The sequence below is a fragment of the Adiantum capillus-veneris genome, chromosome 25 (genome assembly GCF_014529385.1).
Source record: "Adiantum capillus-veneris isolate H3 chromosome 25, ASM1452938v2, whole genome shotgun sequence".
Lineage (NCBI taxonomy): Eukaryota > Viridiplantae > Streptophyta > Polypodiopsida > Polypodiales > Pteridaceae > Adiantum > Adiantum capillus-veneris.
Genome location: NC_140955.1, coordinates 9,122,785 through 9,141,245, shown reverse-complemented (window position 1 = coordinate 9,141,245; position 18,461 = coordinate 9,122,785). Strand labels below are relative to the sequence as shown.

At 43.6% G+C, this 18,461-nt stretch overlaps 1 protein-coding gene across 1 annotated transcript in view; it reads left to right on the top strand.

Annotated features, from left to right (window-relative positions):
• The window catches only part of LOC147424392 (Regulator of chromosome condensation (RCC1) family protein), a 96,237-nt gene extending 78,886 nt beyond the window's left edge, over nucleotides 1–17,351 (top strand). Inside the window, exons 14-16 of the mRNA XM_086500170.1 lie at nucleotides 16,210–16,279; nucleotides 16,387–16,420; nucleotides 16,499–17,351. Of these exons, the coding sequence (XP_086356296.1) occupies nucleotides 16,210–16,279; nucleotides 16,387–16,420; nucleotides 16,499–16,920 (526 nt within the window). The 3' untranslated portion in view covers nucleotides 16,921–17,351. The remainder of the gene's footprint in view (nucleotides 1–16,209; nucleotides 16,280–16,386; nucleotides 16,421–16,498) is intronic.
• The last annotated feature ends 1,110 nt before the right edge of the window (nucleotides 17,352–18,461 follow it).

Here is an 18,461-nt window from a genome sequence, read left to right as displayed (position 1 = left end):
TAGAAACCCTAATTCTGGAAACCCTAACCCTAAGGCAGCAGACAAATTCCGAAAATTGTGTTGACATGATGACGTGGCAAGCTGTACGGATTTTCGCGTTTTGCACTGGCTGATGACGTGGCAGGCTATACGGATTTCCGTAAATTGCGCTGGCAGCTTTTGGCATTGCTTTTTGGACGAGAAGTTTTTGAAAACTTTTTATGTTTTTTGGACGAGAAGCTTTTGAGTTTGAAAGCTTTTCATATAAACTGCTTTTCAGGCCAAGGGCCTTTAAATATGAGGCTAGGGCTCATTCTCTGGCATGCTTCCTGGAGAAGTTGCAGAGTCTGGAGTACCGGCTTGTACTTTGATGATGCAATATAAAGAAATACCGAAAGGGGCGCCAAGGTTTGGGGCCAATACTCTTTGGGGTGGAATTCCGCCACTCCGTATTGCGTGTCGTCTCTCTCTCTCTCTCTCTCTCTCTCTCTCTCTCTCTCTTTCAGTTCAGTTGTTATTGAAGTGCTAAAAGTCTGTTCAGTCTGTTCTTTTCTATTGGCACGTGGTGCCCGTCTTGTGACACTAGTCTAGGTTTGCTTATATACAAACTTACTCAATTTGCCCAACCTACTTTCCAACAAAAGTCACTTAAAAATAATAAGTGAAAAATGTCAAAAATAGGAAAAATAGGCTAAATGCACTGGAAAATTCCCCTGAAGGATTCTGATGGGAATGCTTATGATCATGTTGTGTGCAACCATAGGATATGCATCTACACTAAGTGTCTGGATATGCACGGTCTACGAATAGACTCACAAAAGTGCTAGATCACTTTAAAATCTAGACTGACTGGACTGACGGAACCCTTGTCGTGCTGTAGCTTGTCCACGGACACATAGGGTTGGATGTGTCACGTGACATCTATATTGCGAGAGATTATGGGATGCTTTTCTACTTGTCTCTTCTTTTAAAAAGATCAGTTTTAAGCAGCAAATCGAGCGATTTTGGTGTGGACTTCCCAAAGAGATTTGAGATTACTGCTTACGAGAAGTCCGAGTCCATATAGCCACTGATGGGACATGCTACGGAAGGGTTTGCTATGCATTTGGGTAACTTGACTTATCCAACTGATCAATTGTTGACACCAAGGATTGGAGAAAACTCGAAAACTGACAATTGAAGAAAAGGGAAGTTTCAGAAAAAGAAGGATACTCGTTCTTGACTGACAAAGGAACAGAAAGTCGAGTACCTCAAAGCGAGGAAGTGTCTTGACTGTTGGGAACAAGGACATATATCCGCATAGTGCCCCAAAAAGGCACCCAATGGACAATCAGAAGATAGGCTAGAGAGTTCCAGAGCAATCGAAGAACGCGGAAGAAAAGGAAAGATGAAAGCAGGACTGGTACTAGATTCTGTGGGGACCGACCTAGATCAGATGGATGAAAGCACAAAACTTTGTTGCACATTGGGCAAAATACGAGATCAAGAAGCCCTCATCTTCTTTGACGGAGAAGCCAAGGCCAACTTTATTTCAGCCGAATTGGCGGGTTGACTTGGAATTACGCTCGACCAAATGGGGCCACATGCAGAGGTTGTTCTAGCGGCACCCTGACGGGATATTGCCATTACAATTGTCATTGGCAAACTTCGTTTGCATTGTCAGGGGTATTTAGGGCACGAAGACTTATATGTCATGCCTTTGGAAGGGTGTGACGTCCTCCTAGGAATCCCTTGGTTCCACAAGAACAGTGCCATGGTCGATTATAGGGCTAGGAAAGCGACTTTGAAGAATGAGAAGGGTAGAGAGATTGTACTTGATGTAAAGCTGAGCGCGAGTCCGTCCCACTTGTATCGGCTTCGGCCATTTCCAAATTAATAAAAGTCAGTCTTTTTGTTTATTCATCTTCTTGAAGGAATTGAATGATGAACAAAGGTCAAATATATTTGATTTAAAAAAGGTACGACAAGAATTTCTACACGCACATGTTGACTGTTTCTTTGAAGGTCTACCAAGCGAGTTACCACCTTCTCGTCCTGAGGATCACACGATTGATTTGATTCCTAATAGTACACCACTGAACCGAGCACCTTATCAAGTTAGTCGAGCCCAAAATGAAGAGATAATGAACCAGGTAGAAGAACTTCTTGAAAAGGGTCTCATCCAACCTAGCACTTCACCTTTCTGTACACTGGTGTTGCTAATACTAAAGAAAGATGGATCTTGGAGAATGGGCATTGACTAAAAAGCTCTTATTAAAATCACCGTCAAGAACAAATTCCCAATTCCAAGGATCGATGATATACTCGACAGACTTCCAAGGTCCTCTTGTTTTAGTAGAATTGATCTAAAGAGTGGATATCATGAGATCCGAATTGCTCATGGAGACGTCTATAAGACAGCTTTCAGGACAACTTTTGATTTCTACGAATATTTGGTTATGCCATTTGGCCTTATAAATGCTCTAGTGACATTCAATCGAATGATGGATAGGATTTTTAGAGTGCCGATCATTTGTGGGCACTTTCTTTGACGACATCATTGTTTTCTCCAAGAATGAAGCAGAACACAGACACCACATGTTGCGGGCCTTTCAAGCATTGTGGAAGCATAAATTGGTTAAAAACACGAAAAAGATTGTTGCATGAGATACATTTCTTGGGACACATCGTCTCAGCGGAAGGGGTAAAGATGGACCGTGCCAAAATTGAGACTAGTTGTGATTGGCCTGATTTTAAGAATGTTCATGAAGTTTGAAGCTTTTTGGGCTTGTGCTTTTATTATCAGCGGTTCATTTGGAAATTTGCAGAGATAGCTTCTCCTTTGCATTTACTCACTCAGAAAGGGATTCCTTTCACTTGGGGACTGACATAGATTACCACTTTTCAGACTTTCAAAGAAAAGTTGACTACGGGACCAGTGTTGGCCTTGCCAGACTTGCAAAAGCCATTTGAAGTTTATTGGGATGCTTGTGGTCGTAGTCTGGGAGCAGTTTTGATGCAAGAAGGCCATGTCATTGCTTACGAGAATGGGATGTTTTTACGTCTGGAGTTGGTTGCAAAGATTTGCGAGAAAGAGCTATTTACAGTTATCCATGCTCTTATGCAGTGGCGACACTATCTACTGGGAGGTGATTTTACCGTCTTCTCAGATCATCAGAGTTTACGCTACTTCTTGTACAGAAGCAGCTCTCGGAAAAGCAGATGCGGTGGGCTAACATCTTGTCACAATTCCACTTCCACATAGTCTATGTTCAAGGACATAAGAACTTGGTGGTAGATGCATTGTCTCGAAATGTTAGGTGCAGCGGAATGATTGTTTGCGCTTTGCTCAAGATGAGTGCTCCGAATTGTGCTCAAGGTTCCTTTTAGTTCTTATGGAAGGGAGAGCCTTCCGTTCTTAATGGGAAGTGCTATGATCACAAACAAAGTGAATGGACACTGTGCGTGCAAGTGTATGAGACTGAGAGATAGAGAGAGAAGAGAGATACGACACGAGATACATTGTAAAACCCTCCTCCGAAGGCCCCACTCTCGTCGGTGAGAGTGGTCTACTTATTGATTGCACAATCTGGTACAAATGGTATGCATGAGACTGATGCAAGTCTAGGCTATGTCAACGATGACGACGGTGAAGACGAAGTCGACCTAAGGGCTGGAATCTGCAATCTTTCTACTGCTGTCCAAAAAACGCTAAGGGCTGAAATCTGCAAATCTTCTATATGTTGAATTTTGACTCTATGTCGATGACGATGTCGATGACGACGATGCGACGACGACGCGCTGAAAACGCAGATGCTGAAATCTGCGTTTTCCGGGCTGAAACTGTAAACCTTGCGGAAACTGATCGTGCGGCGAGGAACTGCTGCGGGAAGGTGAGATCTGCGAGGTTCGGGACTTGATCTGCGAAGTCTAATTGCTAAAAACTGAACACGCTGGTCCTAGGACCGATTTTGTCGCGATAGATCTGCAAAACGCTGAGGTTGCTGGCAGATGCAAAAACGCTAGGGCTGAAAATAATGTTTCTGTCGTCGAAGTTCTGCAAATGGAAAACCGCTAGGCTGATCTGTTGTGGTCTTGTCGCCGTGGCTCTGTAAATGCAAAACGTTGGTTGATCTACGGTGTCTGGTCCAAAAACGCTAGCCAAACTACTGAGGAGCAAAAACGCTAGAGTCCTTGGGTTCTGCTAGGGTTCTGTTGAGAACGTGCCTGTTGAGCATGTGCTCCTGCTGCCTCTTCTGCCAATTAGTGCTAACTTGGGTTTGCTTATATAAAAACTTAGCAAAATTGCCCTACCTACTTTTGTTGGAAAGTCACTTAAAAATAATAAGTGAAAAATACCAAAAATAGGAAAAATAGGCTAAATGCACTGGAAAATTCTCCTGATGGAATCTGATGGATTTTGATGGGAATATTGATGATCATGCTGTGTGCAACCAGAGGATATGCATCTATGCTAAGTGACTGGGCATGCACGATCTACGAATAGACTCACAAAAGTGCCAGATCACTGCTAATCTAGACTTGACTGGACTGACTGAACCTTGATCATGCTGTAGCTTGTCCACGGACACACAAGGCTGGATGTGTCACGTGACATCCCCTCCTTTTCAAAGTGAGGTACTGGTACCGAACTGTATGGCATCGAGGGAGATCGCCAACAACATCCGGAATCCTCGAAGGGACTCCTCGCCGGCCCACTCTGATGTGTGGGTCGTGCGGTACTTGAACTTCATAAAGGTCTGCAACGCTTGCTTCTTTGGGCCGTGCCTAAAGCGACACAAAGTCTTTTGAATCTCCTTCCTTGCTTCAACTTCGTCTAGAGTCATGCTTCTTTCGTCTTCAAGAATCTCCATGGCTGAAAATTCTTGAAACCACTTCCAACACAAAACCATGAACATACCTATTCCATGTAAAGCGAGTGGAAAAAATCTTGTCTTCGCTAAAGACTGTGTATGCAATGTAGATGAACATAGAGACGGAGTGACAACCCGTTTAGCAAACATATGCAAATAATGAGATCGAATCTTTCTCTTATGATCTAGAGCAATCAACTGTGGCAAAACACAATGGAAATGCCCATGCTTGGTGCTCACACTTTCATGTGCTCTGTCTACAACTGTGTCATGCCAAGGAAGAGACATGGAATGTGACTTCCTTACATACATACTTTTTAGCTTTTCATGAAAAATCCGCATATATTCGTGCTCATTCACGAGTGAAACGTGCTCAACATACTATATGTCATGCCTAGTAAAAGGGATCACATAAAGATGCTGACTAAAATACAGGAAACGATCACGAATGAAACATTCGTACAATGCGTGCGTATCAGTCATGCGAACACATAATACTTCTTGTGAGGGTTCTTTGGACCTAGGCTCAAGAGCCAAGATCGCTTCTTCTTGAATGATCGAATCGTCTTGTGGAGGTTCTTTGGACCTCGACTCGAAAGCCAAGATCGGTTCTTCATGATTGATCGAGTCACAACGAGGTTAGCTTCGCTAGAAAAAGCATCCACTAACACATCATCCTTGTGAACAATCACATCATCTTCATGCAAATCCTCATGCTCGTGAGAAATCGCATCTTGATCAGGCAAATCATCATGCTTGTGAGAAATCACATCTTGATCATGCAAATCATCATGCTTGTCATTGGCATCCAATCATCATGCTTAGCAATATCATCCAAATCATCATGCTTATCTTTGTCATCCAAATCATCATGCTTATCATCATGCAAATCATTGTGCTTATCATTGTCAATCAAAACATCATGCAAGTCATTGTCAATCAAATCATCATCATGCTTCACACAATCATGCAAATCTTGTGTGTCATGCTTTGGAGAAGAAGAGACTAAGAGAGTCTCCTTTTCCCGAATATCTTGTTGAATCTGTGCTTGCATTTGAGAAAAGAGTCGCAACATCTCTTGCACTATTGCTTTGTTCTCGCGATCAAATCTTGCTTGACTTTCTTTTTCTTGCAAGTCGTACTTACGCTCTATAGTTGCCATGTCTTCATTGTAGGCCTTTCTTTTTGCTTCTCTTTGTGCTTTTCTTTGTTCGCGTTCTAACTTTCTTTCCATAGACAACTGCTTCAACTCCTCCATAGGAGTTAGTGCAATCTTTGTCGTAGATGGGGAAGGGTTAGAAAAACCTCCTGGTGGGGAAAATTCTTCTTCACCTCTCTCATGCTCATCACCTCCAAGCGAAGTATCCAATCCGCTTCGAGTGATGACCATTCTGAAGTCATGAGTTCTTGTGGGTTTTTGGGTTTTTAAGTTCACGAGGAACTTGGGTTCTTGGGGATCTTGGTCCTTGAGGTTCTTGAGGTTTTCTTTCACTTGCAAACCGTGTTTGAGAAGGATCTTCTCTTCACCCGAGTTCTCCTCTTTTTCGCGGGTGCACCCGTGGGCGGCCTTGCGCTCACACCAAGGTTGCTTTTTTCCACCTCACGTCGATTGGCCGGCCGCTAAGGGCACGGTCCGCTCTCAATGAGTGAAAAGAGACACAAGGGGAGGCTGGACAAGCCCTTCTTTCTTGGGATTCCTGTCACTCTTCAAAAAATACGATTAGGAATTGACACGCCCAAGCGAACTTGGGTTCGTGCGACCGCAACAAGCAAAAAAAATTAAATTCTTGTGATTCTTGTGGTCCTTTCCTTGAGTGATACAAAACACTGCGAAAGCTCTGATACCAATGTTAGGTGCAGCGGAATGATTGTTTGCGCTTTGCTCAAGATGAGTGCTTCGAACTGTGCTCAAGGTTCCTTTTAGTTCTTATGGAAGGGAGAGACTTCCGTTCTTAATGGGAACTTGGGTTCGTGCGACCGCAACAAGCAAAAAAAATTAAATTCTTGTGATTCTTGTGGTCCTTTCCTTGAGTGATACAAAACACTGCGAAAGCTCTGATACCAATGTTAGGTGCAGCGGAATGCTTGTTTGCGCTTTGCTCAAGATGAGTGCTTCGAACTGTGCTCAAGGTTCCTTTTAGTTCTTATGGAAGGGAGAGACTTCCGTTCTTAATGGGAAGTGCTATGATCACAAACAAAGTGAATGGACACTGTGCGTGCAAGTGTATGAGACTGAGAGATAGAGAGAGAAGAGAGATACGACACTAGATACGTTGTAAAACAGGCCCCACTCTCGTCAGCGAGAGTGGTCTACTTATTGATTGCACAATCTGGTACAAATGGTATGCATGAGATTGATGCAAGTCTAGGCTATGTCGACGATGACGACGGTGAAGACGAAGTTGACCTAAGGGCTGGAATTTGCAATCTTTCTATTGCTGTCCAAAAACGCTAAGGGCTGAGATCTGCAAATGTTCTATCTGCTGAATTCTGACTCTATGTCGATGCCGACGATGCGACGACGACGCGCTGAAAACGCAGATGCTGAAATCTGCGTTTTCCGGGCTGAAACTGTAAACCTTGCGGAAACTGACCGTGCGGCGAGGAACTGCTGCGGGAAGGTGAGATCTGCGAGGTTCGGGAATTGATCTGCGAAGTCTAATTGCTAAAAACTGAACACGCTGGTCCTAGGGCTGATTTTGTCGCGATAGATCTGCAAAACGCTGAGGTTGCTGGCAGATGCAAAAACGCTAGGGCTGAAAATAATGTTTCTGTCGTCGAAGTTCTGCAAATGCAAAAACGCTAGGTTGATCTACTGTGGTCTTGTCGTCGTGGCTCTGCAAATGCAAAACGCTGGCTGATCTGCGGTGTCTGGTCCAAATACGCTAGCCAAACTATTGAGGAGCAAAAACGCTAGAGTCCTTGGGTTCTGCTGGGGTTCTATTGAGAAGGTACCCGTTGAGCATGTGCTCCTGCTGCCTCTTCCGCCAATTAGTGCTAACTTGGGTTTGCTTATATAAAAACTTAGCAAAATTGCCCTACCTACTTTTGTTGGAAAGTCACTTAAAAATAATAAGTGAAAAATACCAAAAATAGGGAAAATAGGCTAAATGCACCGGAAAATTTCCCTGATGGAATCTGATGGATTCTGATGGGAATACTGATGATCATGCTGTGTGCAACCAGAGGATATGCATCTATGCTAAGTGACTGGGCATGCACGGTCTACGAATAGACTCACAAAAGTGCCCGATCACTGCTAATCTAGACTTGACTGGACTGACTGAACCCTGATCATGTTGTAGCTTGTCCACGGACAGATAGGGCTGGATGTGTTACATGACTTGGTTTTGGCTATTTCCACGATACGTCATCGAAGCTTCGAGGATATGGTAGTTCAATACGCCACAGATGTTGACTTTACTGACATCTTTTTGTTACAGACTTGGACACCCGAAGTCGAAAATGTGGCACAACACACGAGAGAATCACTTAAAACAGTTTACAACTTTTTTACACTTTAAAAATAGATTCGGCACGGCCCAACATAGTTCCGTGCCCAGAGGTATTGGTCCCAAAATTTGGCGCTCCTTTCAGTATTTATTTTTATATTAATGCTCGAGCAAAGTACGAAGACTGATGGTTCTCTCTACTCAGTTGCTGGTCAGCAGACTGAGAGAATATGTCACAAGACGGGCACCACGTGCCAATAGAAAAGAATAGACTGAACAGGCTTTTAGCACTTCAATAAAAATTGATCTGAGAGAGAGAGAGAGACGACATGCGACACGGAGTGGTGAAATTCCACCCCAAAGAGTATTGGCCTCAAACCTTGGCGTCCCTTTCAGTATTTCTTTATATTGCATCAACACAGTACAAGCCGGTACTCCAGACTCTGTATCTTCTCCAAGAAGCATGCTAGAGAATGAGGCCATGGCCTCATATTTAAAGTGTAACAGACTTGGAGACTCCAAGTCAAGAATCAACCGCGCAGCACCGAATAACCACTTCAAAACAATTCACAGATCACAATAGATTTGCACTGGCCCGGCGGAGTTCCGTGCCTAGAGATATTGGCCCCAAAGACTGGCGGCCCTTTCGGTATTTCTTTTTATATTAATCAATCATGAAAGTACAAAAGAGCGGTTAGGGTTTCACTCTCAGACTCTGCGTCTAGAGGCCCTGAGAAATAAGGCCCTCACCACTAATTTAAAGATTACAAGGGATGCCCAAAAGCAGAGCCCCAAAAGCTTTTAAAATCAAAAGCATCAATTCTCTCTCTCTCTCTCTCTCTCTCTCTCTCTCTCTCTCTCTCTCTCTCTCTCTCTCTCTTAGAGAGTCTTTTCTCTTTTTTTTAACAAAAAAAAACAAAAGCAAAATTCGCGTCGCTCATCATTTTCCAAAAAAATAAAAATAAAAAATATTATTATTATTTTTTTTAGCCTCCGCGATTTTCGGAAATTAGGGTTTTTGGCAAAAATTAGGATTTGCAGGAATTTTAGGGTTTTTGGCAGAAATTAGGGTTTCTGCTGTCCGCCACGTCATCACTTTGTGACATACTCCCCTCTTGAAAGCATTGTCATCGACCGCGATTACGCCTGCAAAACCGACAAAAGCCATAAACTGTCTTAGCGGACACTGACTGTTAGTACCTACGTACTAGGAACACACATCTAGCACATGTACAAAATCGACAGTCACATCACATGACATTCAACATTCATTTAGATCTTAGATCATGATTTATCGGCAATGTAGCTACCAATCACATCTAGGTCCAATCGGGACCTCATCGATGTCCGATTGACTAACCCCTATTGCAACCATGTCTATTCGAGATCAATCAGACCAAAATGCTGCAGTCATTTCGGCTATCAGTTCCTGCACTCACAAGAAGTCAAGAACAAATCAATATCATAATCAGGAATTCCATTTCATAAAGTCATGCAGCAGAATACTTTCAGCTCTCAAGAACCCTGAAGCTCAAAGAGACATCAGTGACTTTAGTATCAAAATCGAGGCATCTGTTGACAAAGGAGTGGAGTAACTCTCCTCTTGTGCATCCCACTGCACCAGATATCCGGCCAAGCTGAATTCTGGGTTCCGTTTGGAGTAGACTATGCTAAACCAAAGCATCGAGGTAAAGTTTCACAATCCGAGGAGTGTTTGCTAGGTCCTCCTCCTCCATCCACATCGAATCAAATGCATGAAAGTTCTTGAACTAAACCAAGAACCGCCTTCAGACTTTACCTTTCTTCGTATCATTATCTGTCAAAATCTGTTCAGGAACAAGGATCTCCTCGTTTTCTTCCACTGCGGGTTGCTCATCAGACTCCCCATCATCAAGCACATCACCCTTAACAGGGTTCAAGAGACTCACATGTAATACATTGTGAATCCTCCAAGTATCTGGCAGTTTCAATCGGAAGGAGACATCATTTATCTTTTCAGTAATCTGGAAAGGTCCGTAGTATCACATACTAAGCTTTGGAAAAAGCCTCTCCTTTCCCTTTTTCTTTCTTAGGCGTGCCTTCTCAAAAGTAAGAGCACCCAATCATCCTCCTTCAGTTTCAAGTTGCGACGATGGCGATCCGCTGCCTTTTTCTGTCGTTCTTGAGACTCCTGCAAAGTCTCGCGAACCTTGGCAAAAGCCGTATCCAAATCTCGCGAATATTCATCCGCTTCAAATATCTAATCTTTCGTGCTCAGGAAGGATGGAACCTTCGCAGCACTTTCAACAATCTCACATGGCGTCTTCCCCGTCGAAAATTGTATCGTGTTATTGTAGGCAAATTCCACCAAAGGTAAGTTCTTTTCCCATTGAGTCTTCTGATCCGAGATACAAGACTTCAATAAATCTAAAATCATTGAATTGGCAATCTCAAATTGCTCGTCAGTCTGCAAGTGGAACGATGACGAGAACTGCAACCGCGTGCCAATGTTCTCCCGAATTGCGTTCCAAAACAAACTCATAAATCTGGGGTCTCTGTCGGAGACAATCGTCTCAGGCGTGCCATGTAATATGAAAATCATCGTGATCATTCTGTATTCTCGGGAGAAAAAAAAAAATGAAATCCATTTCAATATTTTCCCACGGGCGGGTGGGTATGGGTAGAGGCTGTAACAATCCCTGTGCCTTATGCCTGTCAAACTTGACCTTCTGGCATACCAAGCAACTGCGCACAAACTCTTTCACATCCTTCTTCAGTCTCCGCCAAAAGAAATCTCTCTCTACCCCTTTCATGGTGGTAGCAATGCCGCGGTGACCTGTAAAAGGTGGACAGTGGCAATCAGTCATAACCTTTTCCCTCAACGGCTGTGTAACACACAACATAGTCTTTTTCATCAAGTAGCCTTCTCGAACGGAGTATCGAGCTACTGTCTCCCCATCCCGTATCCGTGTGAAAATATATGCAGAATTTGTATATGTGGCACACTGATCGACCATATCCTCGAAGCTCCTATGATGTATCGCGGAAATAGCCAGAACCAACGGCTTTCGAGACAAAGCATCTTCCACCACATTCTTCTGTCCCTGCACATGGACAATCTGGAAGTGGAACTGTTACAAGATGTTCACCCACCGCATCTGCTTTTCCGAAAGCTTCTTCTGTGACAAGAAGTAGCGCAAACTCTGATGGTCTGTAAAGACAGTAAAATCCACTCCGAGTAGGTAATGCCGCCACTGAGTAAGAGCGTGGATAACCGCCAAAAGCTCTTTCCCATATATTTGTGCTGTCATCTCCGGCCTAGAGAACAAACGGCTCTCGTAAGCTATGACATGGCCTTCTTGCATCAAGATCGCACCCAGACTACGACCACAAGCATCACAATATACTTCAAATGACTTCTGCAAGTCTGGCAAAGTCAAAATAGGTTCCGTAGTCAATTTCTCTTTCAATGTCCGAAAGGCAGTCACCTCTGTGGGTCCCCACGAAAAAAGGTACTCCTTTCTGTGTCAAGGTATGCAAAGGGGAAGCAACCTCTGCAAACTTTCGTATGAACCGCCTGTAGTACGAACACAGTCCCAAGAAGCTTCTAACTTCATGGACATTCCTCAAATCGGGCCAATCACGGATAGTCTCTATCTTGGCCGGGTTCATTTGCACTCCTGCTGTTGACACAATGTGTCCCAAAAAATGTATCTCTGGTAGGAAAAATTCACTTTTCTTTGCATTAATCACTAGCGTGTGATCTCGTAATGCTTGAAAGACTTGAAGCAGATGATCTCTGTGTTCTGCCTCATTCTTGGAGAAAACAATGATGTCGTCAAAGAAAGTGCCAACAAATAGCGTGTACTCTCGAAAAATCCTGTCCGTCATCCGGTTAAATTTCGCAGGAGCATTGGTTAAGCCAAAAGGCATCACCAAAAACTCAAATAACCCAAAAGTCGTCCGAAAAGCTCTCTTGTAGACATCTCCTGGCGCTATCCTGATCTGATGATATCCACTCTTCAAGACAATCCTGCTAAAGCACGAGGATCCCTGTAACCTGTCAAGTATATCATCGATCCTAGGAATCGGAAATCTGTTCTTGATGGTGATTTTGTTGAGAGCGCTATAATCGATGCACATTCTCCAAGATCCGTCTTTCTTCAAAACCAACAACATTGGAGAGCAATACGGTGAAGTACTAGGCTGGACAATATCCTTTTCCAAGAGGTCTTTCACTGCGTTCATAATCTTTTCATTCTATACTCGGCTCACACGATAAGGTGGTCGATTCGGTGGTGTGCTTCCAGGTATCAGATCAATGGTTTGATCTTCAGGCCCTCTGAAAAGCAATCGGCATGAGTGTGGAGAAAAAAGAAAAATCTTGGCGTTCTTTTGATCAGGTCAAAAGATATTCAACCTTTATCCAACGTTCAGTTCTCCCAAAAGAATGAGTAAGAAAACTGAAGTTCATCAAGTACAATCTCTAAGCCCTTCATTTATCAAAGTCGCTTTCTCGGCCCGGTAGTCAACCACGGCGTAGTTCTTGTGGTACCAAGGGATCCTGAGTAGAACGTCACTCGCGTGCCCTGAACACCCCTGTTATTGCAAACGAAGTTTGCCAATGCTCGGTGTAATGGCAACATCCCATCCGGGTGCCAGTCGAACTACCTCCGCCTCTGGCGTCAGTCTGTCGGGCGTAGTTCCAAATTGAGCCGCCAATTCCAAGTGAAAAGAAGTTGGCCTTGGCTCCTTTAAAAGAGCTTCCTGATCCTTCACTTTGCCCCGAAAACGGCAAAGTTTATACTTTCATTCATTACATTCGGTGCAGGTCCCACGCCATGTGGTACCAGTTCTGCTTTTCTATCTGCCTTTTCTGCCACATTCCTCAGCTGTTCTCGAACTCTCAGACCTGTCATCGTCTTTATCATTCTGTTCTTTCTGTGCCTTATCATGGCACTTTGCGGAAATATGTCCATGTATCTCGCATCCAAAGCACTTCCCCTCTCTGATGAAGCGAGCTCTCTCCTCCGTAGTAAGCTTGGGTCGTGCATCCTTTTTTTTGACTGGGTTGCTCTTTTTCATTCTACCTTTATTCCCAGAAGTCTGTTCGGCTCGTTGTGTCATGGCCTCATTTGTGGGGTAGGTCAGACTGCCAGAGTGAATGGCAAAGCCCCGCTTCGCATGACTCATCAACTCCTTAAGAGAAGCTGACTTCTGTTCCAAGCAGTGATTTCGGATCTCTGTAGGTAGACCCAAGGTAAGCCGCTCAATCTGTTCTCTGAACGAGATCTTCTTGAATGAAGAGGCGGGTAGAAAAGAGCTCCAGAATCTTTCACAATAAGCATTGATTGTATCTTTCTTGGTCATCCGAAGATGGTTCCAAGCAACTCGTACATCTAGTTCATATTCTTGCGTCAACCAAGAAGAAATAAAAAGCTTCTTAAATTTCAGCCATTTAACTGGCGCACTGTTGTTTAAAAGAAGCGTGGACCACCAAGTACGAGCATTCCCCTTAAAGTAAGAGGCAGCTCTCTGAATCTTGGAGTGCTCTGAATAGCGTCCTCCCGCGAAAGCGATGTCAAACTGCTGTATAAAAGACAAAGCCTTCGAAGCATTTGAGTATCCTGAAAAAGTATCAAACTTGATCGAGTGGCCACCTTCCTTAAACTCTCGGACTTTCTTGCTTTCATCTTCGAGAAAGTCATACTGGTTGGCTTTGTAAAAATTCTTCTTGTTCGCATAAAACTTTCCGTCATCGGAATCTGAGCTGTCTGTAGACGAGTCCTCAGTAGAACTGTCAGTCTCTGGGCGAGATGTAGCCTTCTTTGCCATTTTCTTGCCCTTTCCGAAGCTTTGTTTCTTGCTTCGCTTTTTGCTTTTCCTGTCTTCTTCGCTCGAGTCTGAAGAGCTAGAAGGACCATGATTCCTAGCAACGTGTTTAGTAATCGCATCTAGATCCACTTGGACCTCGCTAATGTCGGATTAACTAATTCTTATTGCGATCATGTCCATAGATTCTCAAGATCGAAATGCTACAGTCATTTCATCTTCCAATCCTGCTCTCAAACACAATCACATGAGTGAGTACATAAAATCAGTTTCATTTCTGGGAATTCCAATTCGCAATCACACACTTAGTTCATACTGATTAGAGTGTTTCAATCATTAAGTCTAGTCATCTTATCTCTATGTAGCCATCTTATCCGTCGGGAACTCTTGATGCGGTCACCATAGTATCCAATTATCTCATTCATCATTGATCATTAGTCATCGTCATCATTCAAAATTCACGATTCTTGTCTTGAATCGTGACCGGGTTCATTATGGAGCCGTTATTGCTTCCAATTGCATTCATATGCAAATTCGTCATTTGTTATTTGTACATAAATAACAAGATTTTAAAAAAACTAAAAATAATTTCACATAAATCAGAGTCATCTTCGAGAATTCCCTTTTCAAAGTTGTTCATTCATAAAGTCATAAAGCAGAGTAGTGTTAGCACCTCAGTATCTCTTTCAGTTTCCTATCTAATATCTGTTCTAGGGCGAGTATCTTCTCGCCCAGTTCTATTTCAGTTTGTCGATCGTTCTCATTCTTGTGGCCTTTTGGGGCACCGCACGGTTATATGTCCTTGTTCTCTATAGTTAAAACACCTCCCTCTTTGGAGGTATTCGTCTTTTTGTTCCTCTGTCAATCGGGGACGTGCATCTTTCTTTCCTCTTCTTCTGTCATCACTTGTCGAAAGTTGATCTGTTGGATAAGTCAAGTTACCTGAATGCATAGCAAACCCTTGCTTAGCATGTCCCATCAATTACTGTATAGAGTCAAATTTCTGTAATATGCAATAATCTTGTATCTCTTTGGGAAGTCTACAACAAAATCGCTCGATTTGCTGCTTAGGCGGGTAGAAAAACATCCCAGGATTTCTCGCAACAAATATCTAGAGTATTTGCCTTGGCCATCCAAAGATGATTCCAGGGAGTCCTACCAAGCACCGAGCAAGATTTACCGAGCAAACACAAAAACCGAGCGATATCTAGGGAAAATACACACACACACACACACACACACACACACACACACACACACACACACACACACACACACACACCACAGGAGAAGGAATTATTTGTTTCCATTTTCAAGTCATGATTACAGTTTGAACACTGTACCATGGATCTCGCACCATCCTTAGCCGCAACCTCAATGTACACTCACAAGGCAAAAATCAACACATCAAAGTAAATAAGCGGGCTTCTAATAGTGATTTGCTTTTGCAAATCATTCTAAACCACATCAATAGTTGGCTAATTGCTATCAAATATTGGGATTCCCGACTTGGGGTGTCCAAGCCTAAGGGCTGGCCTTAGAACTTAATGAGGTACGGAGGTCTTCTTAACTAGTTGTCAAAGTGCCATCATTTGTCGTATTAGCTTAGGAGGGTATGTTGGCTGACTGAGTGGCGCCAAGTAGGAGAAGTGTGTTGAAAGTGCTCTTATTGTCATTTACTGTATTTAAAAGAATTTTTTGCACTAATGCTGCACATTATAAGGATCAAATATAGTTGAGTCACAATTGAGTGCCTCTGAAGGCTTGTGAGACGAAGGGCGGGTCGCTCTTCACCCCTGTGAACATCGGCTTCGGCATGTGGACACCGGACACTCCTAGCAGCTCTTCCGGGCTTGGCCCTGACCGCCAACCGTTTTGGCAAGCCGTACAATAACTCGTGAGGCCATACCTGGGGGGGGGGGGAGGTGTGTGTGTTTGTGTGTCTCTTGATAATGGACCGCAGGGCTAACTCGCTCAGAATAGACAATTGATTGTGTTTTGGCAGGGCGATTTCGTAGCTAACATAGATTAAGTTTTGGTTAGTCTACTGTATTTCGTCTTTCTATTAAAGTGAATTTGTCAATATTTACAAGATTTTTTCATTTTCTGGTTAGTGTTGCATGTGGTGTTGGGCACTCTGTTGTAGTAGTGGATCCGAAGGGAGTCGAAGATCAGATTGAGAAGGTTAGATTGTGCTTTTTTGGTAGCTTTTTAATATAACATTTGTAAATTTGGGTTGTATTTCTCTGCTAAGCAAGATCAAGTAATGATTGTGTTGTGGCTTGCTGCAGCTTACTGTGTTTGAAGGCAATGTAGCAGCGTCAGGTAAGGGTGACTGATCTTGCAAAAGGGGTCGTGAGATCTTGACTGGCATAAGTCTTGAGTGTTTGTTTTTCCTGATAGAGCCTGTGAAGGGCAATGAAGAGGCTAGTGAAAAGGTGAGCAGTAAGAAATCAAAAATCCAGAAAGAGGAGGCTGAAGGTGATACTACAGCCCTCGGCAGTTCACAAAATGGAGAGAAGAAGCGTCGAGGTCGACCCAGGAAGAACCCTCAGGAGCCTGCTGAAAAGAAGCCTAGGGGAAAAACTGAGGAGGCTGAAAGTGATGAAAGTGACCATGATGAAGCTGATGGTGATGATAGTGAGGCCAGTGATGAAAGTGAAGATGGTGGGAAAGGATCCGGAGGGAGGGGACGTGGCCGAGGCCGTGGCCGAGGCAGAAGTGGTGGAGGGAGGGGTGCTAGTAGTAAAGGAGATGGAGGGGAGCCCAAGAAAAGTGGTGGGAGAGGAAGAGGGAGGGGTCGGGGACGTAAATCGGAGGCATAGAGAAGTATGATAGCTTCATACCATTTTGTTGGGCAGGCATTGTGGAATTGGCGAAAACAAGCCATTCATGGGTGCTTATTTCAAACATCTAGACTTTTATAGTGCGTGAACACATGCAGATGCCCTGTGTTTGGCCTTTTTGCATTGTGGCCTTCTCTTTAATGTCCTTCTGAGCAAAACTCTGTCGTGTTCATTGGTGCTCCAAGTCACAGCTATTCAATTTCAATGTTTGGAACAAAAGAGCAGCTTGTATACACTTTATCCCTTGTGTGGGTCTGAGTTGATACACCGTCGAATCACCTCAGGAGTGGTGAGTCCCTACTACTTTTCAAGACTGCATGTTTAGTGCTTCTGTAAAAGCTTTGTAAGGGACATCTTGATCTCTTACAAGATGTTAAGCTTTGACCTTTTTTAATCGGGGTTTCCGGTGATATTGATTGCAAGCCTAACGCTTTCACAACCTGTTCTCTTGCAACCGGTATACACTTCTGACGCCTTATACAGTGAAAGAAGAGAACTTTCTTAGCTCAACTTGAGATATTTGTGAAATGCTCGAGCGAGGACTCTAGGGAGGCTTGGCGACCATTTAGAGAGCACTCACCCTCCTAGTTATTATTTCGACAGAGACATGGACACAATATGTATCCTCTCTATGTACAATAGTAGAGCGGCTACCATTGTGAGACCCATCAGAGCAGTCCTCCCACTTCTTTCTTCACAATAAAGATGGTGCATTGATAGATTGCACATGGACAACAAAGTCTTTGGGAGTTTGTTCACTCTACTATTGGGGTTAAGTAGGGAGGGATGCTCACTTTGTTATATTGATGAGATTTTTGACTCAGAATCAGGGGCACAATTGTTTGGTACTATTGTTTTACACTGATGGTATTGTGGTTTACATATAGCTTCTATTTTTATGAGATAGTGGAGTATGTAGACTACTTTCTCTATGAGAGAGGTAGTAGAGGCGAGATTGACGAGGGGATATGCAACATGAGGATGTTTGGAGAGGATATGTTCACTTATGCAGTTTCAAGAGCCTTGCACCAAGCCGTGGCTATTTGAGTGCAACTATTGGGGCCTAGCTTGGATTACTAGAAGCGACCAACGTGTCAAATAGCCATGCGGTGGAGCTATGGGAGCCTAGCTTGGATCATCATAGTAGGTTAGGGTGCACATATGATGGATGGAGATCTATGGAGAGACCACTTGAATCCATGATCTCCATGCTGATCCGAGCGAAAGCCTCATGGTCACATGAGATTATTAGAGCTGAGATAGTGCACCAATGATTGTAGTGGAGGCTCTTATTTGATCATCGTCTTTCATTCATGGCACTTGAGAGCTCCCATGTGAGAGATATGTAGGAGTAACGCTTGAATCATTGCGATGTTTGGCATCTGAGGGAGATACTTCATGTGAGTTTGCACGCATATCATCTTGGTTTGAGCTACATGGATTTAATATGGATAGGTTGCCCCCTTTTTAGTATTCCGTGGATGCGCCATCCCTCACCTTGACATTCAAGGATTAGCAGT